The sequence below is a fragment of the Carassius auratus genome, chromosome 8 (genome assembly GCF_003368295.1).
Source record: "Carassius auratus strain Wakin chromosome 8, ASM336829v1, whole genome shotgun sequence".
NCBI lineage: Eukaryota > Metazoa > Chordata > Actinopteri > Cypriniformes > Cyprinidae > Carassius > Carassius auratus.
Genome location: NC_039250.1, coordinates 7,367,931 through 7,389,761, shown reverse-complemented (window position 1 = coordinate 7,389,761; position 21,831 = coordinate 7,367,931). Strand labels below are relative to the sequence as shown.

Genomic DNA, 21,831 nt, shown 5'->3' with positions numbered 1-21,831 from the left:
AATGTATTGGTTAAACAATAACAATAAAAGAGCATCTGTGTATTCAACAAGACCACAAAAAGGAGCAAATTGCATCAACTTCAAACTATTTGGATTAGTATATATTAAACCTGTCGCAGTCAGTCATATCTTTGAAGCTGTTGCGCTTGTAATAACGTCACAGGTCACATGATAACGTAAACATGGCGGACCGCATTCATATGTACTCAACGAGATTTGGCTATAGACATAACTCTTTTAGCGCTCGTTAAGTAAGTAGGCTACTTATTGAAATTAAGTACCAACTCATTAAGTATGAGATTTCGGACGCAGCCATTGAGTCATTTTTTTTAAGTGAATGGGATCATAACTTAGATATTTACTTAAAGAATCCTTGTAAACAACATAACAAACTGTTCCAAGTAAAATATACTTATGAGTTCCAACTTTAAATTCTACAAGCTTAAATAGGTTACTAACATAGAATTTAATTATTTTTTTAATTCTTGCCTTAACTAAATTAATGTAGAAATTACTTTTGCTTTTATGTAGTATTTACTTCACAACAAAATCATCTAACTTATCTTACCCACCACCCAAAATACTGCTCTAGAACAAATAATTAAGAAGATTAAAGATTACCCATCCAAAACAATTTAGATCTCATTTTTAACCACATAAGGCATTTGTGCACATGCACACAGAATCAACTTAATATTTTCAAACTGAATTTAATTAATTCACAAGGCTAGGTGTAGCCTTGTGTAAAACATGTAATTAGCATAAAACCAATTTATACTTATTAAAATCAAAAACTAAATTTAAATGGATTAAAGTAGCAAAATTGAATTACGCTTAATAATCATTTTTTCGGTGCTGTTTTGTCATTAATTATCCCATTATTCCCTGTGTTATTTCCCTGAGTTTCATCTAATTTTTTTCAGTTGTTGTCCATGTTACATGTTTGGATGATTCCTGAGTTTTTCCTGTCTGTTTACAATTTGATTTATAATAAAGACTGTTCTTTTGGAATACCTGCTCTGTGAGGTTGGTCTACCAGAGACAGTAACAGTATTCATTTTCTCCACCAAACAAGGACCGTAAAACATTACATAAAGAGAGTCAATGAAAGCAGATGTATCCTAAAGCTCATAAGTAGCCTATTATTTGTACTTGCTTAGAATACAGCACTGTACTCAATACACACAGAAGTGTTAAAAAAAAAAAACACAAAAACCTCTGCATATGGACTCTTGTTTCTAATATGCACTGTATAAAAAAAAGTAGTTTTGGAAACAACACAATACTTCAGAATTTCCACCATGTTTAGAAAAGGATTCTTAATCCGCTGTTATATTTCCCCACACCCAGTTTTTGAACATGTAATTTGTCCTTCCGCATTGCAGATTTGGGTTTTGTATCTCATTCCACATCACAAAAATCATGTGCGGCAGAAATCGGTGGACTAAAATAAGGTCTCTGTAAAAGCAAGGGTGGAACTGGTCAATGTTTTCAGCGGGGATATCCAGACCATCGGTCCTCACTCCAAAGTGGGATATAGGTTTGAGGCCAGCCTTTTCCAAACACATTCCCATATAAACATCATCAATGGGCAGCAGATCTATAGAGTGCGACATGTTGTAGATTATTTTGGCCGTGAAGCCGGAGAGAAGAAAGCCTCCTCCACCACAGTATGGAGGATACCTTTCAGACTCTTGTACTTGCACCGGGACAAAATATTTGCTTGAATGTTGTCTGATAGGACCCTTGTTCTGGATGAGGTGCCCAGCGAAGAGATGTTTACTTCCATCATTGTCCTCCTGACCTTGAACATACTCAACCATGTTAAACGGATTGGCAAAGATGTCATCATCTCCATTTAAAAGAAATCTGACATGCGGGCACCATCTTTCCATCCACTCTAAGAAAAGAATCTGCTTCAGTGTGAGGTTGAAGAAAGAATCATTGAAGTCCCACTGTAAAATGTCTTGGTTCTCATGGTTCTCCAGCTTCAATAGTTTATTCAACCGGCGCTTCTCAAAGCCAGTTTTACTCGTTCCAGTTATAAAGACCCTGCGGATCCACACACCTTTGTGCAATCTTTCTTTAGCCCATGTTTTCCGCAAAACTTCTCTTCGATCGTAATTCTCTGGAGAACTCTTGATGACCAGCAGAAGGAAGACATCTGCAGAGTTTTGCGGTCCACCACACTTATCAGGCACATCAAGAAGCATGGGAAAACTCCTACAGTGTCGGTAGAGCAGGAAGTCTTGGATATGATTTGGCAGAGTAGAAAACCCAGTCACATTATAAGCAGACATATTCTGATGACAATGTGAAGACAAAGGCTGCAGAGTTTCAAAACTGGGCAAATCCTTTTGTTGACTGAGCATCTCATATACGTCTTTGCTCTTAAGTGTGAAGTCATTTTCAAAGTCGTTTTTCGTCATGATAATGACCAGGCACACAACACCTGTCAGAAGTAACACTATCGTCTGCAAGTTTTTCCTCCTCATCTCTGCACCTGTTTAATACAAGAGTATTGAACTTGGTCAAGAACATGAATGTACATCACAGTACAACAAATTTTATAATAATTAGAAAATAATTTTAAATGGCACATTTAAAAATAAAAGTGTATGCATGTAGTTTGGACATTCATTCCAGCTGCAATGTTCTGCATACAAGCCATTTAGTGAAAAAAAAGAGTTTGGGGACAGGGTAAATATTAACATTAGGTTAATAAATTCCCAGTAAACTGGAAGGATCTGGGCATGGATCCATAACAAATTCTGTGCTATGTCATTTTGTATGTGGGTGCAGTTGCTGGCATTTAATGAAAAAAAAAAAAAAAAAAAACATTTGTTGTTACTTAAACTTTTCCACAGTCCAAATCCCCACACTCGCCATCTTTGCACATTTCCTGTATTTGGCCCAAGTAAGCATGAAGATCACAAGTGTGTCAAACTTTTCATTACCTGATGACAGTGGTTCCCAATCCTGGTCCTGGAGAACCCCCAACACTGAACGGTTTTGGTGTCTCTTATCTGACACACATTTGAAGTCTTCACTAATGAGCTGATGAATATCAGGTGCGTTTGAACAGGGAGACTGTATAAAAGGCCCTCAACGAATCAAGTATGTTTATAGTTCATTTGGAAGCATTACCTATTCTCTCCAGTGCGCGGCAGCATACACTCACTTAAGTTCATTGCAAGTATTTCACCAGCCATGGCATCGATTGCATTAAGAGGAAATTGCCACTGCCAGAAGTTTCAGTCAGCTGTAGACTGTTAGTGCTTGGTTTCTGCTAAATATCACTTGTTCTAATGATTCCTGAGTGGTTTTAGTTGGTGCGCGTCAATGACGATATGTAAGAGCACTGTTATTATTGATGTTCCTTTGTGACTGTTTCTAATCCCTTATCAATGTCGTGATTCGTGATGACTCATCTTAATGCATTTAGCAGACACTTCTTGACCAAAATGACAAAGTAATTAACTGCGACTGTTTTGTAAACACTAGATTGTAACGAGATGTTCAATGTACACAAACGTTTCCAACTTTTTTTTTTTTTTTTTAAATGTAGGCTAAAGCTGTGTATGTTTAGTTATTTATTTGTAATTTGATTTTAGCCCAATGACACCTACTGTACCAGTTTTGTACCAGGCTGCAAAGTGGAAAAACCAGTTCTAGGGTAGTTAAAGGGTTGGTTCACCCAATCAAAATTGTCATTAATAACTCAACCTAATGTCGTTCCAAACCAGTGAGACCTCCGTTTATCTTCGGAACAAAGTTTAAGATCTTTTTAGCCTGAGAACTCTCAGTCCCTCCATTGAAGCTGTGTTTATGGTATACTGTCCATGTCCAGAAAGGTAAGAAAAACAAAGTAGTCCATGTGACATCAGAGGGTCAGTTAGACTTTTTTTGAAGCATTGAAAATGCCTTTTGGTCCAAAAATAGCAAAAACTATGACTTTATCCAGCATTGTCTTCTCTTCCGTGTCTGTTGTGAGAGAGTTCCAAAAAAGGCTGTTTAGTGATATCCGGTACACGAATGAATCATTCGACGTAACTGGATCGTTTTGAACCAGTTCACCAAATCGAACTGAATCGTTTTAAACCGTTAGCATCTCCAATACGCATTAATCCACAAATGACTTAAGCAGTTTTTTTTTTTTTTTTAATGTGGCTGACACTTCCTCTGAGTTAAAACAAACCAATATCCCGGAGTAATTAATTTACTCAAACAGTACACTGACTGAACTGCTGTGAAGAGAGAACTGAAGATGAAGAGAAACTTCAGCAGCCAGATTGTCTACACGTGTTCTGCTCTCGCTTCAAGGTTGTGTGGTTCAGAGAGCCGACATCGGTCTTCATCCTGTTGCTCAACAACATCCCCATTGAGAAGAGTGATAGTGAAGCACAACGCAGCAGCAGAATTGGCACAGTGGTGAGATGTTAGTAAGATTTGGGGTTCCCCATCTGTAAAACATGATTGTTAGAACAGTAAGTTTGAATTAAGCGTTGTTTCATGTGTTGTTGACTTGCACGTATGCATTTATTGTGATGCTAACATTTTATACATTATTTTAATCATTTGACATGTTTCTTGTCAGTAAATAAAATATAAATTTTATCCATTCATGTTTTAATTGCTTGACTAAAAACTGATGTATTTACATCAACTGCATAAGTGTATATTCATGTATAGCGACGTCATGACAGAAAATACATTTTGCTGCTTTTACTAAAATGTAATTTTAAGGAAAAAAATGTATATAATTATTGGTTGGCATTTATCATTATTTTTGCATGTAAGTGTTGGGGTGGGCAAAAGATGCAATTCATTATGGGGTTATATTATTATTATTATTTTTTTTTTTGTAGCTATAAAATCATCAATCTTCTCCAAAGGTGAGATCTTCGAGCAGCTGTTTGACGTGTGCAGACATTGCTGAGAGAAACCGTACTGGACCGTTGAGTTAGTGGGGTATAAGGGGGGTAGTGCACCTGTACCTCTTTTATTATTATTGACAAACTTATTACATAAAAGATCAGGGTAAGACGGTTGTATCTAACAATCAAAACGCCATAAAACAGTAAATATTTAATGTTTTCATCATAGTATGACATACTATACAAGAAAAATAAATTCACAAAATAATTGAGAAAATATTCTAGCTCTAATATTCTAATTCTATAAAAAAAACAAATTAGTGGAGTTAAAAATATTAAAAACTTAAGTTAACAGTATTGACTAGACTTAAATCTTCATTATCAAGATACTTAAAAATACATTAATTAAACCGATCACTCGTATCTTAAGTTTTTACGCTCCTTTTAACTTTGTAGGTCACATGATCAACATAGCGGATGATGATATCCAAATCGCATTAATGCTTCATACACAAATACACATTCAGGCTGTAAAGTATGTACTCTTTTTATCGCTGGTTAAATTAGTTCTTATTGAAATTAAGTGCCTAATTTAAAGGGTATGCGGTTTCGAACGCAGCCCGACAAAATCTAGTTTGACATCTCGTGTGGTTCTGTGTGATTTGGACAACTTCAAGTTAAGCCTCTTTCGTCAAGTTACGCCCACTTCCAAGTTACGCCCCTGTCTTGCAGTCCATAGACATGTCTACAGTCGTGGCCAAAAGTTTTGAGAATTACGTAAATATTGGAAATTGGAAAAGTTGCTGCTTAAAGCTGCAGTAGGGAACTTTTGACGCTCTAGCAGTTAATAAACAGAACTGCTTGTGTCTTGCGGAAGAACATTGTAGCCGGAACTACTTCTCTTTGTTTATGTCTATGAAGAATCTCAAAGGTACTGGGTTACTCCGCCACGGTACCCCCGAAGCAATCTAAAATAGTCCGAATATAAACACTTATTATAGGTGCACCCTTGTGATTCAGGACAAGCTAAAAACACGGTTTGGAAAATGGATTCATGGTGTACTCGCTTATTATGTTCATTTTTCTACATTTTGAACACAAACAAAGTTACGGACCGCAGCTCTGATTGGTTGTTTTTTACCGGGACCGCATGACTTTCTGCAAATGGCAATAGGACCACTGGGAGGAGCCAGAGGAGCTTGATTTTTTTCACAGATTTTCTCATATTCTACTGTCAGGACATAATGAATAATAAATGTACAAAAAAAAAAAATTAATAAATATGTACAAAATATTTTTTTACAAAAGTTCCCTACAGCACCTTTAAGTTTTTATAATAGCAATTTGCATATACTCCAGAATGTTATGAAGAGTGATCAGATGAATTGCATAGTCCTTCTTCGCCATGAAAATTTACTTAATCCCGAAAAAAAACTTTCCACTGCATTTCATGTCATTAAAGGACCTGCTGAGATCATTTCAGTAATCATCAGGTGAGAATGTTGACGAGCACAAGGCTGGAGATCATAATGTCAGGCTGATTGGGTTAGAATGGCAGACTTGACATGTTAAAAGGAGGGTGATGCTTGAAATCATTGTTCTTCCATTGTTAACCATGTTGAGCTGCAAAGAAACGTGCAGCCATCATTGTGTTGCATAAAAATGGCTTCACAGGCAAAGATATTGTGGCTACTAAGATTGCACCTAAATCAACAATTTATAGGTTCATCAAGAACTTCAAGGAAAGAGGTTCAATTCTTGTAAAGAAGGCTTCAAGGCGTCCAAGAAAGTCCAGCAAGCGCCAGGATCGTCTCCTAAAGAGGATTCAGCTGCGGGATCGGAGTGCCACCAGTGCAGAGCTTGCTCAGGAAAGGCAGCAGGCAGGTGTGAGCCCATCTGCACGCACAGTGAGGCAAAGACTTTTGGAAGATGGCCTGGTGTCAAGAAGGGCAGCAAAGGAGCCACTTCTCTCCAAAAAAAACATCAGGGAGAAATTGATCTTCTGCAGAAAGTATAGGGAATGGACTGCTGAGGACTGGGGCAAAGTCATATTCTCCCATGGACCCCCTTTCCGATTGTTTGGGGCATCTGGAAAAAGGCTTGTCCGGAGAAGAAAAGGTGAATGCTACCATCAGTCCTGTGTCATGCCAACAGTAAAGCATCCCGACACCATTCATGTGTGGCGTTGCTTCTCATCCAAAGGAGTGGGCTCACTCACAATTCTGCCTAAAAACACAGCCATGAATAAAGAATGTTACCAAAACACCCTCCAATAGCAACTTCTTCCAACAATCCAACAACAGTTTGGTGAAGAACAATGCAGTTTCCAGCATGATGGAGCACCGTGCCATAAGGCAAAAGTGATAACTAAGTGGCTCGGGGACCAGAATGTCGAAATTTTGGGTCAGTGGCCTGGAAACTCCCCAGATCTTAATCCCATTGAGAACTTGTGCAATCCTTCAAATGGCGGGTGGACAAACAAAAACCCACTATTTCTGACAAACTCCAAGAAGTGATTATGAAAGAATGGGATGCTATCAGTCAGGATTTGGCCCAGAAGTTGACTGAGAGCATGCTCAGTCGAATTGCAGAGGTCCTGAACAAGAAGGGCCAACACTGCAAATACTGACTCTTTGCATAAACGTCATGTAATTGTCGATAAAAGCCTTTGAAACGTATGAAGTGCTTGTAATTTATATTTCAGTACATCACAGAAACAACTGAAACAAATATCTAAAAGCAGTTTAGCAGCAAACTTTTTGAAAACTAATATTTATGTAATTCTCAAAACTTTTGGCCACGTCTGTAATTTTGCAGTCTGCAGACAGACCCTTCTCCATCTGGGACGCAAAGGCACCTTTTTCCATCTTTGACCACAAGATGTCATTAGTGTGTAAATTGTTAAAAAGCTTCGAGAAATGAACCTTTTTTACAGTACAGTTGAGCGGAAAGCCTCGGTGCTGAAAAGCTTCATTTCACCATCACTACTTTTTCCTTTTAAAGAGGAATACCTGAAGTACAGTATTGAAAAGAGAAATGTATCTCGTGATTTTCTATAACACAATTTCATATAGGACATACCTGTCTGAGTACTCTAGATATTTTTCTAAAGTTTGCATGCCTGCATCTCTAGATGTATTCAAGATTGATGAATTATAATTCTTATTAAACTTTCCTTTTGAAATCTTAACCAAAGAAAAAAAAAAAAAAAAAACCAGGGTCTTCTGGTTGAGTTGACATGAAATTACTCTATTATTTAGCCTTAAATATAATGAATAACAATCCAAAGTGAAATCATTTTATATAATTACATAACATGTTAAGTTATAAAATTATTTATTTTATATGGTCTCAAAGTTATCCAGTTAAACTAGTATTCACTAGCTAGGACAACGCCACAAACCAGCTATTCAACTGGGGAAGAGTAGAAAGAGGATGAAAGGGTCGAGGGAATGGGATGATGGTCAGGTTGATCAGGGCATCTTGAATTGATGGCTCAGGGAGACTCAGGGTGGGGGTAGCCTACCATCTCTAGCGTATATTTAGGCCAGACAATGAGGACCCCCTGATACAACCTGATAGAAATATAATGTGGGATAAGGTTGGCTGAATGGATGAGAAGGGAGGGAAGGGTGTGTTCGAGAGAACGATACTAGCAGAGCGGTGTGAGGGTATGGAGGTTTGAGGCGTGGCCCTGCTCCCAAACTTTAGTTAACCTCACTTGACTCCATTTATTTTTATGATGGAATACGCAACATTATCAAGGATTATCAAACATATCAGACATATGCATTTATTATTCTTGCCCACACAGATTTACAAACCATGCCCAACCTTCTGTTGAATGTAAACCTGACACACACGTCAACAGCAGCAGTAAAACACAAAGGTGTTCCATGCCTTGTTCGGCGTTCTTTAAGCTTTATTAGCATCAATATTATTTATCAATTATTTTTTTAACAATAAATGATCCTGCAACATATTAAACTGAAACCACTCTTTTATCTGAAAAGCCAAAAATATAAACTATTTTACAAAAATCAGCAAACTGAAGCAAAAGTGGAAACAAAGCTCATCTCCAATCACCTGTCAGCAGAATAGGATTGGAGAGATGGAAAAGGAGAAAATCAAAAGAGCTTCAAAGTGGAGATGTAACCTACTAGGTTACAGGCTATTCGAACCATATTTAGTATAATTAGTATAGGGAATACTTTTTTTTTTTTTTTTATTACAGCCCGTAATAATTAATACATTACAAAAAATAACGCAAAAAGAAGTTAACTCCACTCTACAGCGTCACGCTCCTTCTTTTTGAACGCGATTTCCTCCAATGAGAGCGAGGAGGGGGCGGGACATTTAGCAAATTACGCTGCAACACTTACTGCACTGGTTGGCTATTATCTGCGAGCAAACAGACTGTCATTCAGTGCATTGGATGTTATGAATGGAGGCCACACCGACTTTATTAATTTGTTTTTATTGACATTCCTGTCTATTTTTTTGTAGTTATGCCCCAATTCTATCAATATCCTGTCTTAACGTGTGAAAAACGGACTTTACTAACTCTATTAAAAATGAACTTCATCAAATTGTTAAAAGTAATTTAAACAGCAAAAATCTAGAATTAAAAAAAGGCAATAATACAGGTTTATTGCAATGAACACAAATTGCAGATACATAAACTTATATCACATACTTTTTTATAGCGAGCATTAGAACACGTTCTTTACAAGGTGGTGAAGACAAAATTATTTCCTCACGATAAATGGCACTCTGATCTATGGGCTACTGATGCTTTGTAAGGGAAAAATGCTATCAGACTTATCTTGTGTAATATGGAATTACGTATGTGCGTTGACCTATATAATCATGACATTCCGACAGCCTTAACACCCTTGAGTAACATTGATCCAGACGTCCAACCTATATGTTAAGCACACAGGCAACACAAATACACCACTGACACTGGAAACTATTTTTTAGCAATTAAAAAAAGAAGCGTTGAGGATCGTGTAATTTTGCCTTTCTGCATTAAAATGCGCAGGATAACAGTACTAACACGATGATAGCAAGCTGACATTTTTGCATCCATGCATTCTTTTACAGCAGCCTTTGCTCTCCATAGTGCCGAGCGCAAGTTATAAAACTCAAGAGTTTTGTGTTTCGTAATGTGCCTCGGCAGCCAATAGACGCGCTCGCTGATGCACACGTGATGTTATTTTTACGTAACTCGCGGACAAAACCACTGTATGTTCAGGACCGCGAGTTAATACGTTCTTCTGTACCGAGAACTGTAATAGGAATGCTTTGACATTTTTATTTATTTATTATTTTGGCGGGGCGTATCTGTGAATGTCACTCGCGAGCATGTCGTTGCGAAGACTAGACCAAGAATATGCTTTGGAGGAAAGGGGAAGGTTTTTTATAGCGCCAGAAACAGAAGGCGTCTGGGACGAGGAAGACCATGTTGATCACCGTCAACTAGTTTTATCGAAAGCTGATGCTTTAGCGTCGGAAAATCGTCTCAAAGAGGCTGTCGATATGTTTTCTATGGCTCTCCGGTGTGGCCCAGTCCGGCCGGACCAGCTGAGCAGTTTAGTCGGATGCGTTCTGCGTAACTTCAAGAAGAAATCAGAAGAGTCCTCAGCGAAAAGTGAGCCAAACTGGACACAGGATTGTGAATTTGACTGCCCTGGCTGCCATAGTTTCTTAGCCGAGCCCGTGACGGTGATATGTGGACATACGTATTGTAAGAGATGTATACAGCATGGCACTCTTTCCAAATGCAAACTGTGCAGTGAAGACATTAGGAGGAGGCCTGGGGATCCCCGAGTGAATGTGATCCTTTCTGGACTTTTAGAAAAGTGGTTCCCTGAAGACGTGAAAATAGCTAAATGTATAGGGGAAGCTGAAAGCCTGTTGAAAACTAAACACTACGACGATGCTATTGCACTAACGAGTCATTTATTAGAATCTGGTAAGTTCACATCCGTGTCTGTGTCTAAATATATTTACTAACCTGGCAATAATAGTAACTAGGTCACAACACGTCTTATATTGTTATTTAAGAGGGTCCGAGGGTGGACAGGGTTCCTATGACCAACAATTGGATTGACAGCTGTAACTTATGTATAAGCCCTGCCCTCAGCTATCATGTAACTGGCGAGTGCATGTATTACAAAACGCGCTCGCGTGGCGCGTGCGCACTCTGCACGCGTTGTGTAAGGCAGGTCGTGACACAGGGTGTTTTGTAATCTGAGGCAAACTGAGTTTGATAAAAACAAGTAGAGCAGTATGTAATAGCCACAATGTTCAGGTGTTTGGTGTTTATTCAACAGAGAGATGCCTAAGGGCTGTCTAATATTCTGTTATGTGGCCTAAATTCTAAAAATGCATTGTTGCATTTGTTAAACAACAGCTGGAATTTAAATATGCTACAATCAGGGTAACATTTTTTCAATAAGTCAATTGAGAGATTTTACTCATTGCATGTTGTTACTAGTAATATTATTGTTAAATCTAATATTATTTTAATTCATAAGGGCTATTATTCAATAATGTTGTAAATTACATGTATATTTCAGACATTTTTACTTTTCATTAGAACTTATAGGCACAATGAATGAAATCATTCAGTGTGATTTCAGAGTGTTGCTATTATAATATGTTTAATTAATTTAAATATGTAAATATTATTATGCCTGTATATAAGTTATAGAACAAATGTACCTTTATGATGAATCTCTTTCACTGGGATTCTGCTTTGTCTGTTATCGGTTATTCAGTTATTTAACTAAATAAAATTTGTCAAAGCACAATTTTAATAGACTTTACTGTACATTAAAGACACTAATATTAACAAGAATGATATCAAAAGTCACTTATACGTTCTGTGATAGTTTAGCCAAGGGGACTTCTTGCCCCACGGTGTTTTATTTGTGCTGTTGATTCATGATAATCTATCACCATATCATCTTTGTAACAAGTTACATAATGGCTACATAATGTCAGAACCTTCTGGTCATTCTACACAACAATTGGGACACTTCCTCTTTGATAACCCTCTGGCACATGTATTCTTGATGCGTATCTTGATGAAAGTGGTGGTTCAGATCCATAAAGTCCCTTAATGTATCCCATAGAGTCAGTGTAATAATCAGATTGCGGCAGTCTCCTCTCTTCTGGTCTGTCCTCATTTGCCCTTTTGAAAAAAGGCAGTCCTGCTGCAGTGTCAGATCCTCTCTCCCTTTATTCCTGTGGCATTTCAGTGCATGAATGTCTCTCCTTGATGTGCTGACCTTACACATTTACACTATGCCATCTGAAGTATTGTAATAATATCATTATGCTTGTCAGACAGACTTAATTAAGTGGTAGTTAGAGCTGTGCTTTTGCGTTTTTTCATGGTCTCTCACTGATTCTCTCTGTCTCTCAGACTCTATTAATGTGTGGGTGCGGGTGTGCCATGCCGAGGCTCACAGAGGACTGAAGCAGTACCGTCAGGCTTTAGAAAACTGGGAGTCCTGCCTGATTGCTTCCCCATCCCCAGAGGTACGTCGATGAACACGTACTGCAACAGATGACTAATTTACAGTACATCGGCATGCTTTTACAATATCAATATTTTCCAAATAGAGAATGTTACCATGTTGACATTTTTCATATTTCAGACAGATTTCAAACCAAAAATGATAATTATGTCACAGAAAAGGGCTATCCATATTATTTAGTCCTGCTTTTTTGTAGATTCTTGACCAGGGGATGCAGCTGAGTTAAACACATGATTAAGGTATAAAGCATGTTTGCCAAGCTGACAAGTGAGATAAGGAGATATAGACAGGTAGGGATAAGGCAGAGATGTGGGTCACTCAAGTGTGTATTTATCTCAGTGTCTAGCTCTGTTATTAGCCTTGAGACCATTAACATGACTAGACTCTCAGTCCCATTCGAGTCAGATTAACCCCCAAAACAGGATCTGTGCTACTGGAAGCTAAATTCACTCTGATCTGTCGCTCTCTCTTGCAGGGATACTTCCGGAAAGCAAAAATTCTCCAAGAGATGGGTCATGTAGATGACTCTCTGCAGGTCTTCCTTCAGTGTTTGGCATTGGATGAAAACTTCCATCAGGCCAAACAAGAGGTGGAATTGGTGAGATTAATTTCTGCTTTTGTACTTAACTCAGTGGAAAAGATCATAAAAATTGGACATTACATTACCAGCCTGAATTTCAGTAGTCATACTTATTGATATTTTAGAAAACAGACGCCCTCAGATGACTCGTAAAATAAGCTCAAATTTATATTATTTTATTCAATAATATATTTAAATATATTAGTTATTGTTATAAAGTAAATTTAATTTAGATTCATGTTTTATTTATATTTTATTTCCTCTATAATTTGTCTAGTGGAAGTTGTAGAATAGCAAACATTAACATTAAGTCTGTATTGTGCTACTTTGCTGCTTTGGACATCTAATATGATTTTGAATATGAATTTTGGCACACTAGTTATGGTCTAACGATACTCAGTGTTGATTAATAATGTAGTCCAGAGATCAGTGCACTGGAGCCAGAACAGTTCTCTGTTCAAGTTCACTACAGTTTTAGTTATTTGCGTTTTTAAAGGTCAACTTATTGTAATGTGCTGTGGCCAAAATGCTGTTTAGAATAACTTATGGACCATAATTAAATTATGTAAGATTATTATTACTGGTGAAGCCTTGTGACTTTCTGCCTGAGTCTAGAAAGATGAAGAAAGTGTGCTGTGAGCGTTGCATAATGTGTATCTTTCAGAGTGTGTGTGTGTGTGTATGTGTGTTTACAGAAGGCTTAAAACACACTCCCTTATGTAATTAGGTGCTTTTCTTTGGCCTACATTAAGACTGAGAACTATTTTAAAGGAGAAATCATGATCTCTCAATGACATTAACAAAGACTGGTGACTTAAATAACATTTCTGAGGCATAAACACTAGCTAGAGGCGCCTAATTCTTGCAATCTATTTATCTTAATTTGCACAGAATGCAGCAGGATTAGTTGTGGACAACATTCCATTTTAATGGTTCGGCGTTTTAAGATTTTTAAAATGTTTTTGAAAGAAGTTATGCTCATTAAAGCTGCATATTTTAAATCTGTCATAGACTACAGACAGTAATGTTGTGAATTATTATTACAATTTAAAATAACTTTTCTATTTTAATATAGGTTAAAATGTATTTTCAGCATCATTACTCCAGTCTTCAGTGTCACATGATCCTGGTGCTCAAGAAACATTTCAAGAAAATTCTTTGTGGAAACTGATTTTTTTTTTTTCCCAGGACAAATAACATTAAAAAACATTTATTTGAAATATTTTGATGCACCCTTTCTGAATAAGGTTTAAGCTTTTAAATGGTACTGCATATAAGAACGTATATTCTCAGCTATATTTTCTTCTAACCTCTGTTAAACTTCCTGTCTTTGTTCCATTTTTTTGTTCTTCATCTTCAGATCTTGCATGACCTGTTGGCTCCGGCCTGCGATAATGTCAAGGTTGGTTTGAGAGAGACAACCCACAACACTTCATCACACTTGCGCAGTAAAACCCTTGTGTCGGAGGGCAAGGATCGAGACCAGCAGACCCAGTTGCAAGCCCAGCACCAGTCAGACACACAGGCAGCTTCTCCCCAGCAGCCCCCTACAACCTCAGAGGTTTGCTGGTCACCTTTAACACCTTTAGGAATAGATCTCTAAAGACATTAGCGCTTCTTAATACTTTAACACTTCATTTTTCTGTGTCTGCAGAAACCAGGTCGGTGTGAAAGTCTGGAGCGCTCCGGCCTGAGCAGAGCTCACTCCCTTCGTGTTCACGGGATAGCAGGAGGTGTAGAGGAAGGGCTTAAAAGAGTCAGCTCCGCCCCACAATTGGGTGACCCAGATAAAGGCATGCTGCTAAAGAGGAAGCTTTCTGTGTCTGAAGCAGGGCCTGGTGTGGCTTACAGCCACAGCAGTAAATATAAGAAGCAAGTAGGTAAGTTGTCTCGCCTGATAAGAACGTGATGCCAACAAAAGGTTGAAAAGCAACTGTATTGACTGCACATCTGAAAATTTTTATGACAGCCAAACTATAATGTAGTTGGTGGTTTTCCAATGACCCTAATAAAGTATTATACAGGGCATCCTTAGACTGATTACTCCACTTTCTGTTCAGGCAACCTAATGATAACTCCGAATTAAAAATATGTGAATTTCTTACTTTCACTGGCACTGTGAGCAGAATGCATTACTATCATCAGCTAAAAAGTGTCTGCAGTTTGAGTTAAAGCCCTAAATAAAGTATGAGTGTCCTCATCCCTCTGCTCTTCAACCTTTCTCCTTCAGCGACTGCCAGTGCAGCTCCTCCTGTTGTTACTGAGGAAACCAAGTCCCATCGAACCCTGCCAAAAGACCTGCTGGACCCAAATGACTTTGAATGCTCTCTCTGTATGAGGTGAGAGAAAAGTGTGTGTTTCTAGAGTCAAAACAACTAAAGGCCTAATAAAGAAGTAAAGGATGAAAGTAAAATTAATCACTGCACTTTTTCTCCTATATAAACTTTAGAATAAATAATATAAAATAAAGATATCTCTTGCAGAGTTCTCAACTATTTTAAATGTATTTACTTTTAATTTTAATTTGTTACTATTTTGTGTAATGTTAATATTTGATTGAATGTGTTTTATAGCAAAATATTTTCTAAAAATATATTTTATAAAAAAAAAAGATGTTTCTTTAAGAATTCTCAAATATTTTACATATATTTTTTTAAATATAAATTCATATTTTAAATGTTTAAATATGTTTAAATGGTAATATCCTACAATTTAAACATATAATGTAACATTTAAACAAAAATATAACATTTATTTCAGAATTTGTTTCAATCGTTTTAAATTCACTTGATTAAAAAAGTTAATATTTCATATAATGTCAAAATGTGGGTTTTTCTGCTTTGGTATCATTTAGTAGTTGAAACCACAATATTTCTCCTTTATTGATATCAGCTACTGTTAACGTGGTACTGTGAAGACTGTGGCATTAGCCAAAAATACATTGTATAGGTTTTCAAAATTATTTTCTTATGCCAAAAATCATTAGGATATTAAGTATAGATCATCTTCCATGAAAATATTTTGTAAATTTCCTACTTTAAATATATTAAAACTTAATTTTTGATTAGTAATATGCATTGATAAGAACTTTGGACAACTAAAAGTTGATTTTCTCAATATTTTGAGTTTTTTTGCACCCTCAGATTCCAGATTTTCAAATAGTTGTATCTCGGCCAAATATTGTCCAATCCTTACAAACAAATATATATCAATGGAAAGCTTATTTATTCAGCTTTCAGTAGATTTATAAATCTAAATTTTGAAAAATTGACCCTTATGACTGCTTCTGTGGTCCACGTCAGTGAAAGCGTGCTTGTTTTCACCCTGAAATGGTATGGCTCAAGATCATCTCCTGTCTCTTTTCTAGATTATTTTATCAGCCTGTCACGACAACCTGTGGCCACACATTCTGCAAAAACTGTCTGGAGCGCTGTCTAGACCACAATCCCCAGTGCCCTCTCTGCAAAGAAAGCCTAAAAGAGGTTTGTCTCAAAATCACAGACTGTGCATTTGCATGGCATGCAACAATCAAATATTTAAAATAGCATTTGGGGCTCAACAAGGCTTCTTTTTAAATTAAGTTAACTGTATTATTGAAAAAAAAATTGTGTTGTATTTTGTTTTAATAAGTCAAATTTATTTAAGATTTACCACCATCATTTTTATAGTCCAAAATCCTTTTTGCTAAAAATGGTTGCATAGTATCCAAACATTACTGATTTCTTTATAAGGTTAATTTTAACTAATGCTTTCAAGACTATCACAAGTTTCACACTGACTTCAGGCCATTCAGTGATCCTTATTGTTGTGGACTGAGATGATTTGTTTTCATACTGTCAATGACATTTTAAATTATTTGAGCATTAGTAACCAATCCAACTCTTTCTGCATTTCTCTTCTCTTCCTCCTCTGTTTGGTTCTTCATACAGTATCTTGCCTTCAGAAAGTACACAATCACACAAGTGCTGGATAACATCATTAAACAGTATCTATCCAAGGAACATTCAGAAAGACTGAAGCTGCATACAGAGGAAACAAAAGAGCTCTCAGAGTAAGTTTGCACAACTGCTTCGTTCGTGGCTCATCCAATCAGATTCATCATTTTGTTTTCAAGTGTCACATAATCTGCAGCTGCTTTTGCACTGAACTTAATATTTATTTGCTATGCATAATCTTTTGGTTTCCATCTATCCAGTCCCTAATAAAAGAGAAAACAACACAAAAATGTCATGCCTTTCATTTGTAAAGTATTTAATGAACTTGTGAATTATATTGTTACCGTGATATAAAATTACTCGCACTGTAAAATTTCACCTGCTGTTTCTTTGTATCTAATCTGCCAAATGCACTCAATCTGTTCTGTTTGATATTTGTCTTTCCCCAGTTTAACAAAGAATGTGCCCATCTTTGTTTGTACCATGGCCTACCCCACTGTGCCTTGCCCCCTTCATGTGTTTGAGCCACGATACCGTCTCATGATCCGACGCTGCATGGAAACCGGGACACGTCAGTTTGGCATGTGCATCAGCGACCCCCAGAAAGGGTAAGTGTGTGCTTATATGAGATCTCATGGGGACGTGAGCATTAAATCTGTCAGATTGTGTAGCTGACTTTTTATGTTTTGATATATGAAGGTTTGTGGACTACGGCTGCATGCTCCAGATCCGCAGTGTGCATTTCCTCCCAGATGGGCGGTCTGTTGTTGATACAATCGGAGGAAAGAGGTTTCGCGTCCTCTCACGTGGAATGAGAGATGGATACTGTATCGCCACCATCGAGTATCTGGAGGATATGAAAGTACGCACTTCTCATATTTTTTTTTTAATTACTGTAATGTAGAGGAATGCAGGATTGCAGTCTTATGTCTATGCTATTGATGAGCAGTCAGGAAAAAAAAAGGTAAATTACATTTTATTTAAACTTGTTTACCATAGTTCTTTTACCATAGGTTTCTAAGTATTTATTTAAATCTTATAATTAAAAAATAAAGCCAACTAATATTTTTTGTTTTTAATTTGTAATTATATTTAAAAAAAATTCTAAACATTTTTGCTCGGAAAATGTATGGAAACATTTTTTTTTCTTTTATTATAAAAAAAAAAAGCCAACTAATAGTGTTTTTTTGTGTTTTTTTGCATTTATAGTTATAGACTTAACAAAAAAATTCTAAGAAAGTATGCACCTGTATGGATTTTCTAAATTAATATAATGAAGAGGGATGCAAGAAAAGAATGTCAAATGTCTGTTTATTATTAAAAACAAAATCCTTAAAATAAGGAGAATTATATTTTATTTAAATGTATTTAAATTTAGCATCTTAGTTTTAGTTTTCTAGGTATGAACATTTTTTGTACATTTTTAATGACTATTTATTATTTATTCATTGAATGAAAGACAAATTCTGAAAACATTGTGTATCTGGATGATATGAACGATTTTTAGTTTACTGTAATATAGAGGAATGCAGGAAAATATCTGTCTGTGTATAATTATGATAGCATTTTGGGCTCAAATAAGGATAGGATTTTTAAATAAGGTAATTTTATTATTTTTATCATTTTATTTATTTAACTTTTAGGACCATAGTCATTTGAATTTTTTAATAACGGTACTGTAATATAGCAGAATGCAGCCACAGAAATATTGTGTTTGGAAACCACATGTCTTTCTACAGTTTATGCTGACCAGAATTTAAATTAAGCTTTAATATACAGTATTTAAAAGCTGGAATGTTGATCTGTTTTGTGTATTGTAGGTAAATGATGATGAGGATTTAGAGAAGCTACAAGTGTTACATGATCAGGTGTATGACCAGGCTCGTAAATGGTTCCAGAACCTGGAAAATCGCTTCCGGAACCAGATCCTGCAGCATTTTGGGCCCATGCCAGAGAGAGAAGCTGACATCCAGGTATTTCCCGCTCTTTTAATCCCTACTACTGAGAGAAGGTCTGTCTCTCTCCTTTCTCAGCCTTACAGCAGGCTGGATGGTAGGAAGTAGGTCAAAGTGCACTCAGGGTTGCGTTTGCATAAGTGCTGTTACATCATAAATGTGTCAGAAAGAATGGAAGTTGATCTGGCAGATCTCACAAACGCACACACACTGTCTGGTAAACATATTAGCATGTTGTCCCGAATAGGGATGGCATGCTTTGAATAATAACGGAGGGAGGGTTATGGTTGTGTAAGCTTCATGAACGTAGCTGAGCCTTACATGGTCGATTTGAACGGCCTGTCCTGTGATTTCTGAGTACAAATAGGATTTGTACAGAATGTTCAAGCTAGTTTCGTCAGCATTTAATTTAACTTATTGTTTCTCTTTTACAAAAAGAAGGCATGATGATAAATGGGTCATGTCATGAGGAAATGTCCTTTATTTTTGGGGGGATTAAAGAAAAGTTTGATGTTCTGTGTAACTCAGAACATCTTCTTGATTTGAATAAGACCTGTAAAGTCACATCAGTAGTGTTCAGATCAGCCTGGTCATGTTGAGGTAAAAAGTTGAAAGCAGGACTGAATTATACAAGTATCAATTCTAGCCAATACCAAATAAGTTGATAATTATTTGTATAAAAGTATTTGTTTTTTGTTTAGTTTTGTTATGGCTGATATAAATATATATCATATATTATATATATTAACATAATTTTTTATTTTATTTTGAGATTAGCTAAATATTACATTTAAGTGTTTTTAAATTGTTAAAAGATTTTTTTTTTTTTTGAGAAATTAACTTGGAGTGAGTATTAGATGCAGTGTTATTATTTTTTGCCTAACTAAAAGTAAAACAAACTATAAAAAATTGTTCATAAATAAAAATAAGGCTGAAATAAAATGTAAAAAATAAAGCGAAGATTTAAAAAAAAAAAAAAAAAAAAAAAATATATATATATATATATATATATATATATATATATATATATATATATATATATATAATAAAAATGACAAAAGCACATAAAATTTATTATAAAAAAAACTAAAATAAAAAATCACATAAAATAATTCTAAAAGCTAGAAATAATACTAAAATAACACAAGACGGCAAAGGTAATCAAGAGGAAACAAGCAGCACAATTATCAGCTCATATACATTTCTAATATCAACAGATCTTCAATATCAGCAGAGAACCGATACAGTACACAGGATTTGACTGTACTTGTATGTGTAAGTCTTTTAGTACATGAGCTTACTAGACTGTAACACTATTTCTTTATTTCTTTGTTTTCAAGGCAACACCTAATGGTCCAGCATGCTGTTGGTGGCTGCTAGCTGTTCTACCTGTGGATCCACGTTACCAGCTGTCTGTTCTTTCCATGACAACACTAAAAGAGCGACTAGTCAAGATCCAGCACATCCTCACCTACCTGCAGAAACTGTCCAGCGACTAGAGCTTCCAACACAGAACTCTGTTTCCAGCAGCTAATGTCTGTGTCCTTCTGCTGGCCAACATGCAAACACTCTACGGTGCTGACTGATGAAGAACTAATGAGAATTCAAGGAGACTGCACTCAAAGCCCGACACAGATTTCTGTCTGTGGGCTTAGATGTAATTCATGCCGAGAGAGTTATAAGAACAAAGTGTTTTGCTGTTTCATAGCGATCTCTTCATCACCATCTGATTTTTCTTTGTCTGGATACTTATTGCTGAATAGCCTGTCCATTCTCATATAGGAGAAACAATCTACTTAACCTCACATTTCCGTCTAATGCCCGTAGCCTCCATACAGTGCTTTGAGGGCAGAAATATCGCTTGGAAGAATTTCAATATTTTCAACATATTCTCGCCATGCTTTGTGTGTTGAAGTGACAGGAAGCATCTGCAAAAACTACATCTTCAAAGTAGATTTTTGGGCACCAAGGTAGAAGGCAAGACCGTTTTGAATATCTTTTTCTCTCTTAATATTCTGGAAAAACAATAGCAGAAATATCGCTTTCGCACAAGAAGTCATTGTCGCACAACAGCTGAGTTGCCTAAGACAGAGAAAACTCTGCCGATGCACCTATATTAATTTTTGTTACTTTTGCTGTAACAGACATTAATGAAGCTTGCACTGTCCTGTCCTGTCATAGATTTATTTCTGCCAGGGAAATAAATAGGACTTCCAAATATCTCAATTGTTTGCATTTCAGACGTATCATTCGTTTGCTGTGGGTAAGTCAAAACGGCAAAATCAGCGTGTGACCATATTGCAAGTGTCTCTGTTAGTTATAAGCTGCTCGTCATTTTTAAGAATGATGCTGAGATATTAATGTATTTTATTTGTGTAAACAAAGGGAAACTTGCAATATTTTGACAGATGTAGTCAAGTAAGGAAACCGACTATTGTTGGCTGCAACAGCACCATACTGAAAGAAGACCCAGCAAGCATTCTGCATCTTGACAGTTATGAATGCTCACTCGCTAGCTCATACCTGTGTGGTGCTTGTTGTGTGCAGACTAACTTTTGCCTTATAATACCTTGTTGCGTTCTGCTCCTACAGTATAATGCATCGGCTTGGGTTTTTGCATTCCTGTTGACTGAGAATTAATTCTGTGGTTTAATTTACTCAATTTGCCTCTTGGCCAAAAAAAGTGTGAAAAATGTGTTCGATAATGGCTTTGTTGTATGTAAATCATTTTGTTTTGAAAAATGTTGTTTTTTTACAGCTCCGCTCAAATATTTAAGTTGTCAATTTTCAAATAAAATGCACATCTTTTGAATTGTATCTGTGTCTATAGTAGTATTATTGTTATTATCATTAACGTGATCTCTCTCTCCATTTCATTTGTTTTTCCAAATTCTCCAAAACAATTATTTTGTGGGGTTGTGGGATGCTGGAGTC

The 21,831-nt window shown here is 36.4% G+C and overlaps 1 protein-coding gene and 1 pseudogene across 1 annotated transcript; one reads left to right on the top strand and one right to left on the bottom strand.

The window, feature by feature from the left end:
• Positions 1 to 856: 856 nt before the first annotated feature.
• Positions 857 to 3,095, bottom strand: LOC113106725 (N-acetyllactosaminide beta-1,3-N-acetylglucosaminyltransferase 3 pseudogene; annotated as a pseudogene).
• Positions 3,096 to 10,095: 7,000 nt separating this feature from the next.
• LOC113107151 (LON peptidase N-terminal domain and RING finger protein 1-like) lies at positions 10,096 to 21,714 on the top strand. Its single transcript, XM_026269440.1, has 12 exons — positions 10,096 to 10,854; positions 12,313 to 12,428; positions 12,903 to 13,025; positions 14,368 to 14,568; positions 14,662 to 14,887; positions 15,238 to 15,346; positions 16,375 to 16,489; positions 16,937 to 17,058; positions 17,392 to 17,550; positions 17,642 to 17,804; positions 18,763 to 18,915; positions 20,238 to 21,714. Exons 1-12 carry the CDS (start codon positions 10,230 to 10,232, stop codon positions 20,394 to 20,396), a joined length of 2,271 nt encoding a protein of 756 aa, XP_026125225.1. The 5' UTR covers positions 10,096 to 10,229; the 3' UTR covers positions 20,397 to 21,714.
• The last annotated feature ends 117 nt before the right edge of the window (positions 21,715 to 21,831 follow it).